This window comes from Piliocolobus tephrosceles, chromosome 3, assembly GCF_002776525.5.
Source record: "Piliocolobus tephrosceles isolate RC106 chromosome 3, ASM277652v3, whole genome shotgun sequence".
NCBI classification, from domain to species: Eukaryota; Metazoa; Chordata; class Mammalia; order Primates; family Cercopithecidae; genus Piliocolobus; species Piliocolobus tephrosceles.
Window position 1 is genome coordinate 146,987,689 of NC_045436.1, and position 8,776 is coordinate 146,996,464.

Below are 8,776 nucleotides of genomic sequence, written 5' to 3' on the forward strand. Positions count from 1 at the left end.
TTAAGTTCTAGGGTGCATGTGCATAACGTGCAGGTTTGTTACATATGTATACTTGTGCCATGTTGGTGTGCTGCACCCATCAACTCGTCAGCACCCATCAATTCATCATTTATATCAGGTATAACTCCCCAATGCAATCCCTCCCCCCTCCCCCCTCCCCATGATAGGCCCCAGTGTGTGATGTTCCCCTTCCCGAGTCCAAGTGAGCTCATTGTTCAGTTCCCACCTATGAGTGAGAACATGCGGTGTTTGGTTTTCTCTTCTTGTGATAGTTTGCTAAGAATGATGGTTTCCAGCTGCATCCATGTCCCTACAAAGGACGCAAACTCATCCTTTTTTATGGCTGCATAGTATTCCATGGTGTATATGTGCCACATTTTCTTAATCCAGTCTGTCACTGATGGACATTTGGGTTGATTCCAAGTCTTTGCTATTGTGAATAGTGCCGCAATAAACATACGTGTGCATGTGTCTTTGTAGTAGCATAATTTATAATCCTTTGGGTATATACCCAGTAGTGGGATGGCTGGGTCATATGGTACATCTAGTTCTAGATCCTTGAGGAATCGCCATACTGTTTTCCATAATGGTTGAACTAGTTTACAATCCCACCAACAGTGTAAAAGTGTTCCTATTTCTCCACATCCTCTCCAACACCTGTTGTTTCCTGATTTTTTAATGATTGCCATTCTAACTGGTGTGAGATGGTATCTCATTGTGGTTTTGATTTGCATTTCTCTGATGGCCAGTGATGATGAGCATTTTTTCATGTGTCTGTTGGCTGTATGAATGTCTTCTTTTGAGAAATGTCTGTTCATATCCTTTCCCCACTTTTGGATGGGGTTGTTTGTTTTTTTCTTGTATATTTGTTTGAGTTCTTTGTAGATTCTGGAAATGAGCCCTTTGTCAGATGAGTAGATTGCAAAAATTTTCTCCCATTCTGTAGGTTGCCTGTTCACTCTGATGGTAGTTTCTTTTGCTGTGCAGAAGCTCTTTAGTTTAATGAGATCCCATTTGTCAATTTTGGCTTTTGCTGCCGTTGCTTTTGGTGTTTTAGACATGAAGTCCTTGCCCGTGTCTATGTCCTGAATGGTACTACCTAGATTTTCTTCTAGGGTTTTTATGGTATTAGGTCTAAGATTTAAGTCTCTAATCCATCTTGAATTAATCTTCGTATAAGGAGTAAGGAAAGGATCCAGTTTCAGCTTTCTACTTATGGCTAGCCAATTTTCCCAGCACCATTTATTAAATAGGGAATCCTTTCCCCATTTCTTGTTTTTCTCAGGTTTGTCAAATATCAGATGGTTGTAGATGTGTGGCATTATTTCTGAAGGCTCCGTTCTGTTCCATTGGTCTATATCTCTGTTTTGGTACCAGTACCATGCTGTTTTGGTTACTGTAGCCTTGTAGTATAGTTTGAAGTCAGGTAGCGTGACGCCTCCGGCTTTGTCCTTTTGACTTAGGATTGTCTTGGCAATACGGGCTCTTTTTTGGTTCCATATGAACTTTAAAGCAGTTTTTTCCAATTCGGTGAAGAAACTCATTGGTAGCTTGATGGGGATGGCATTGAATCTATAAATAACCTTGGGCAGTATAGCCATTTTCACAATATTGATTCTGCCTATCCATGAGCATGGTATGTTCTTCCATTTGTTTGTGTCCTCTTTGATTTCACTGAGCAGTGGTTTGTAGTTCTCCTTGAAGAGGTCCTTTACATCCCTTGTAAGTTGGATTCCTAGGTATTTTATTCTCTTTGAAGCAATTGTGAATGGAAGTTCATTCCTGATTTGGCTCTCTGCTTGTCTGTTACTGGTGTATAAGAATGCTTGTGATTTTTGCACATTAATTTTGTATCCTGAGACTTTGCTGAAGTTGCTTATCAGCTTAAGAAGATTTTGGGCTGAGACGATGGGGTTTTCTAAATACACAATCATGTCATCTGCAAACAGGGACAATTTGACTTCCTCTTTTCCTAACTGAATACCCTTGATTTCTTTCTCTTGCCTGATTGCCCTAGCCAGAACTTCCAACACTATGTTGAATAGGAGTGGTGAGAGAGGGCATCCCTGTCTTGTGCCAGTTTTCAAAGGGAACTTTTCCAGTTTTTGCCCATTCAGTATGATATTAGCTGTGGGTTTGTCATAAATAGCTCTTATTATTTTGAGGTACGTTCCATCAATACCGAATTTGTTGAGCGTTTTTAGCATGAAGGGCTGTTGAATTTTGTCAAAAGCCTTTTCTGCATCTATTGAGATAATCATGTGGTTCTTGTCTTTGGTTCTGTTGATATGCTGGATTACGTTGATTGATTTGCGAATGTTGAACCAGCCTTGCATCCCAGGGATGAAGCCCACTTGATCATGGTGGATAAGCTTTTTGATGTGCTGCTGAATCCGGTTTGCCAGGATTTTATTGAGGATTTTTGCATCGATGTTCATCAGGGAGATTGGTCTAAAATTCTCTTTTTTTGTTGTGTCTCTGCCAGGCTTTGGTATCAGGATGATGCTGGCCTCATAAAATGAGTTAGGGAGGATTCCCTCTTTTTCTATTGATTGGAATAGTTTCAGAAGGAATGGTACCAGCTCCTCCTTGTACCTCTGGTAGAATTCAGCTGTGAATCCATCTGGTCCTGGGCTTTTTTTGGTGGGCAGGCTATTAATTGTTGCCTCAATTTCAGAGGCTGCTATTGGTCTATTCAGGGATTCAACTTCTTCCTGGTTTAGTCTTGGAAGAGTGTACGCGTCCAGGAAATTATCCATTTCTTCTAGATTTTCTAGTTGATTTGCGTAGAGGTGTTTATAGTATTCTCTGATGGTAGTTTGTATTTCTGTGGGGTCGGTGGTGATATCCCCTTTATCATTTTTTATTGCGTCTATTTGATTCCTCTCTCTTTTCTTCTTTATTAATCTTGCTAGCGGTCTGTCAATTTTGTTGATCTTTTCAAAAAACCAACTCCTGGATTCATTGATTTTTTGGAGGGTTTTTTGTGTCTCTATCTCCTTCAGTTCTGCTCTGATCTTAGTTATTTCTTGCCTTCTGCTAGCTTTTGAATGTGTTTGCTCTTGCCTCTCTAGTTCTTTTAATTGTGATGTTAGAGTGTCAATTTTAGATCTTTCCTGCTTTCTCTTGTGGGCACTTAGTGCTATAAATTTCCCTCTACATACTGCTTTAAATGTGTCCCAGAGATTCTGGTATGTTGTATCTTTGTTCTCATTGGATTCAAAGAACATCTTTATTTCTGCTTTCATTTCGTTATGTACCCAGTAGTCATTCAGGAGCAGGTTGTTCAGTTTCCATGTAGTTGAGCGGTTTTGATTGAATTTCTTAGTCCTGAGTTCTAGTTTGATTGCACTGTGGTCAGAGAGACAGTTTGTTATAATTTCTGTTCTTTTACATTTGCTGAGGAGTGCTTTACTTCCAATTATGTGGTCAATTTTGGAATAAGTGTGATGTGGTGCTGAGAAGAATGTATATTCTGTTGACTTGGGGTGGAGAGTTCTATAGATGTCTATTAGGTCCGCTTGGTGCAGAGATGAGTTCAATTCCTGGATATCCTTGTTAACTTTCTGTCTCGTTGATCTGTCTAATGTTGACAGTGGAGTGTTGAAGTCTCCCATTATTATTGTATGGGAGTCTAAGTCTCTTTGTAAGTCTCTAAGGACTTGCTTTATGAATCTGGGTGCTCCTGTATTAGGTGCATATATATTTAGGATAGTTAGCTCTTCCTGTTGGATTGATCCCTTTACCATTATGTAATGGCCTTCTTTGTCTCTTTTGATCTTTGATGGTTTAAAGTCTGTTTTATCAGAGACTAGGATTGCAACCCCTGCTTTTTTTTGTTCTCCATTTGCTTGGTAGATCTTCCTCCATCCTTTTATTTTGAGCCTATGTATGTCTCTGCATGTGAGATGGGTCTCCTGAAGACAGCAGACTGATGGGTCTTGACTCTTTATCCAGTTTGCCAGTCTGTGTCTTTTAATTGGAGCATTTAGTCCATTTACATTTAAGGTTAATATTGTTATGTGTGATCTTGATCCTGCCATTATGATATTAACTGGTTATGTTGCTCATTAGTTGATGCAGTTTCTTCCTAGGCTCGATGGTCTTTACATTTTGGCATGTTTTTGCAGTGGCTGGTACCGGTTGTTCCTTTCCATGTTTAGGGCTTCCTTCAGGGTCTCTTGTAAGGCAGGCCTGGTGGTGACAAAATCTCTAAGCATTTGCTTATCTGTAAAGAATTTTATTTCTCCTTCACTTATGAAACTTAGTTTGGCTGGATATGAAATTCTGGGTTTAAAATTCTTTTCTTTAAGAACGTTGAATATTGGCCCCCACTCTCTTCTGGCTTGTAGAGTTTCTGCCGAGAGATCTGCTGTCAGTCTGATGGGCTTCCCTTTGTGGGTAACCCGACCTTTCTCTCTGGCTGCCCTTAAGATTTTTTCCTTCATTTCAACTTTGGTGAATCTGGCAATTATGTGTCTTGGAGTTGCTCTTCTGGAGGAGTATCTTTGTGGCGTTCTCTGTATTTCCTGAATTTGAATGTTGGCCTGCCCTGCTAGGTTGGGGAAGTTCTCCTGGATGATATCCTGTAGAGTGTTTTCCAATTTGGTTCCATTTTCCCCCTCACTTTCAGGCACCCCAATCAGACGTAGATTTGGTCTTTTGACATAATCCCATACTTCTTGCAGGCTTTGTTCATTTCTTTTTCTTCTTTTTTCTTTTGGTTTCTCTTCTCGCTTCATTTCATTCATTTGATCCTCAATCGCTGATACTCTTTCTTCCAGTTGATCGAGTCGGTTACTGAAGCTTGTGCATTTGTCACGTATTTCTCGTGACATGGTTTTCATCTCTGTCATTTCGTTTATGACCTTCTCTGCATTAATTAGTCTAGCTGTCAATTCTTCCACTTTTTTTTCAAGATTTTTAGTTTCTTTGCGCTGGGTACGTAATTCCTCCTTTAGCTCTGAGAGGTTTGATGGACTGAAGCCTTCTTCTCTCATCTCATCAAAATCATTCTCTGACCAGCTTTGATCCGTTGCTGGCGATGGGCTGTGCTCCTTTGCAGGAGGAGATGCGCTCTTATTTTTTGAATTTCCAGCTTTTCTGCCCTGCTTTTTCCCCATCTTTGTGGTTTTATCTGTCACTGGTCTTTGATGATGGTGACGTACTGATGGGGTTTTGATTTAGGTGTCCTTCCTGTTTGATAGGTTTCCTTCTGACTGTCAGGACCCTCAGCTATAGGTCTGTTGGAGATTGCTTGAGGTCCACTCCAGACCCTGTTTGCCTGGGTATCAGCAGCAGAGGTTGCAGAAGACAGAATATTGCTGAACAGCGAGTGCACCTGTCTGATTCTTGCTTTGGAAGCTTCCTCTCAGGGGTGTACTCCACCCTGTGAGGTGTGGGGTGTCGGACTGCCCCTAGTGGGGGATGTCTCCCAGTTAGGCTACTCAGGGGTCAGTGACTCACTTGAGCAGGCAGACTGCCCCTTCTCAGATCTCAACCTCCGTGTTGGGAGATCCCCTGCTCTCTTCAAAGCTGTCAGACAGAGTCGTTCGCGTTTCACAGGCTTCTACTCCTTTAGCTGAGCCCTGTCCCCAGAGGCGCAGTCTACAGAGACAGGCAGGTTTCCTTGAGCTGCTGTGAGCTCCACCCAGTTCCAGCTTCCCAGCGGCTTTAGTTACCTACTTAAGCCTCAGCGATGGCGGGCGCCCCTCCCCCAGCCTCACTGCTGCCTTGCGGTTAGATTGCCGCAGACTGCTGTGTTAGCAAGGAGAGAGGCTCTGTGGGCGTGGGACCCTCCCAGCCAGGTGTGGGATACAATCTCCGGTGTGCCGGTGTTACAGCGCAGTATTGGGGTGGGAGTTACCCGATTTTCCAGGTGTTGTGTGTCTCAGTTCCCCTGGCTAGGAAAAGGGACTCCCTTCCCCCTCGCGCTTCCCAGGTGAGGCGATGCCTCGCCCTGCTTCAGCTCTCGCTGGTCGGGCTGCAGCAGCTGACCAGCACCGATTGTCCGGCACTCCCGAGTGAGATGACCCCAGTACCTCAGTTGAAAATGCAGAAATCGCCGGTCTTCTGTGTCGCTCACGCTGGGAGTTGGAGACTGAAGCTGCTCCTATTCGGCCATCTTGCTCCGCCCCGTCATGTATAATTTTTATTTCATTTTGTTTTGTTGTATAATTTTATTGAACCATTGCAAAAATATATAACTATACATAGTTCCAATTAAGATTTAATGTCTTTTCCATCCAGCTCTCTTTGGCAGGTATCTCTTATTTTATATTACACATTATGAGAGTTATCTTTCCAATCCAGAGATAATATGATCTTGCCTTTAAGTTACTAGCAGGTTGCTAGACTTACTATCATAGAGTAATGAGCAGAGAGGAGGGCACGAGCTCACACTCGCTTAGCTTTTTAGAATCAAAACTTTCCCTTTTTAACAATAGCAAGAGTTGCCTTTTTTCTTCCTTTTTTCCTCTGAAACAGTAAATATTTTTGTTAAGCATTATAAGTTGCATTCAGTAGCCTTCAGATACGCCACACCACAATCCATTGGCAGACCATCAAACCCAACAGCAGTTTGTTCTTGTACAATCCATGAGTTCGGGCAGAACTCCCTTCAACTGACAGTTAAGATCCTTCTTAGCTCTTGCACGCAGGGATTGGGAAACTATACCTCATTTCTGATCACTAATGTGATGAAAAGCATCAGAAGTGTATGAAAATGATAAGAAGTGATTCTGATTTTAAAGTACATTGTTTGGGAACATTAACGGAAACATTAAAATGATAGGAGTATACCTGCTTCTATTAATTCTTGTTGGGAAAGTTCTTAAGAACAAGCAGTTCCCTGAATAGCAAGAGTTTCTATAGATGGATTGCATTTGGTTGTTTATTTATGGTTATGCAAGTTAACTAGTGGTTTAGATATGAAGAGGGCATAATGGAAAATAGTATGAATGGGTAATTTTAATAGCTTTGCTAACAGTGTTGGATGTATGTTTTTCACTACTTGTTTTGTAAGTTTATTAAATGTTAGCCATATCAAAATTTCTTAGGATCTAATTTCAGATGGTGCTTATTTGCTGTAAATTTCTAGCAAACTTTCCATGCCAAGGTTATTTATGATGTGAAATGAGAAAAATCAACTTCCTGCAGTTTTGATGACAAATGTTTCTTTGGAAAGCTACCATGTAATTTCCTCTCTGCTTGAACATTTTGGTTTTTAGGGAGCTGAAAATTGCTTGGAAGGCCTTATATTTGTAATCACAGGCGTGCTGGAGTCTATTGAACGAGATGAGGCCAAGTCTCTAATTGAACGTTATGGGGGAAAAGTAACAGGAAATGTCAGCAAGAAAACAAATTACCTTGTCATGGGTCGTGATAGTGGACAGTCCAAGAGTGATAAGGTGGGTACTGCTGTGTTCTCAACACCATGACACCTCCTGCCTGCCGTGGCACACTCTTGATGTGATTTGCCCTTTACTCAGAGTTAAATGAAGGAAAGAAATAGAAAAATAATTTATTGCCTACATTATTTCTTCTCCACAGAAGTGTTATTGGCTCTGATACCAGGATTTTGGTTTTCCAATGGAAGGCATTAGTTGATTTTTTTTTTAGTGTATTTAAGTTTAAGTCTTTTTTTATTTTTGAAGATAGAAACAAATACAGTTTTGTTTTTCTTCCAGTCTGAAGTATTCCTATGTATGCCACCGTATATAGCATCTTAGGTTTTTTTAAAATTGGTGCTTTTAGAAAAAGAATCAGTGGCCTCTTGGGTAGGATTTTGTTTGGCTACAAACAACAGAATACCCGATTAACCGTGGCTTAAACAATCATCTGTTTATTTTTCCCACAAGAATTCTGGAGGTATTGCTGGGATAGTTCAGCATCTCAATGATGTGGTTCCTCCGTTTGTCCTTATTGTGTTAGCTTTTGTCCTCATGAATGTTGCCTTGTGGTTGCAAGGTAGCTGCAGCTCTAGGCATTTAAGTTCTTATTCAAGGTAGGAAAAGGGAACAGTGGCAAGATGTCATAAGAGCTGTGACTGGCCTGACAAGAGTTCTCCCAGAAACACCTCTTATAGAATTTCACGTAAGTCTTATTGGCCAGAGCTGTCACCTGGCCACTCAGAACTGTATGGGAGGTTGGGAAGAACCAAGATGTTTCTGGTTGCCTTAGACCAGTCATAATTCATCACTTGGAGAAGGACACATTGGAGTTCCATCAGCAGGGAAGAAGGTGGGGGAAATGTCTGTCATATGTATTCAATATGGGAGAAGGTATGAAGAGCTGGTCTTAGGCTCTAGTGGCATTGCCCCTTCCTAGGGGAGGAAAGGTAAAGCAGTCCACAAAAGTAGTAATGGACCACTTCCTGTGCCAGCCTGCCACGCTTAGGGAATGTATCTGTTATTTTCTTTCTTTTCAATGTTACTTTTTCAATGAATGTGTTATTTTTTGTTTTTCTTTTTTAATTCCAGTGTTATCTGATTTACAAATGTGGTTTTTCACCTATTAATAGGCCCTAGAATTTTTTTTTTTTTTTAACAGAAAGGAATGGTAGGATGCAGTTTTGATGATTTGCATTTTTAATCAACAGGCTGCAGCCTTGGGGACAAAAATTATTGATGAAGATGGCCTGTTGAATCTGATTCGAACTATGCCAGGCAAGAAATCCAAGTACGAAATAGCAGTTGAAACTGAGGTTTGTATACAATGAATGTGATTTATTTATTTATTTATTTATTTATTTATTTATTTATTTATTTATTTATTT

At 40.9% G+C, this 8,776-nt stretch overlaps 1 protein-coding gene across 2 annotated transcripts in view; it reads left to right on the forward strand.

Annotated features, from left to right (window-relative positions):
- RFC1 (replication factor C subunit 1) overlaps nt 1-8,776 on the forward strand; it is an 83,422-nt gene that overhangs the window by 53,365 nt on the left and 21,281 nt on the right. For both annotated transcript variants that reach the window (XM_023224534.1, XM_023224535.2), the window contains exons 11-12: nt 7,230-7,409; nt 8,600-8,704. In XM_023224534.1, the coding sequence (XP_023080302.1) occupies nt 7,230-7,409; nt 8,600-8,704 (285 nt within the window). The remainder of the gene's footprint in view (nt 1-7,229; nt 7,410-8,599; nt 8,705-8,776) is intronic.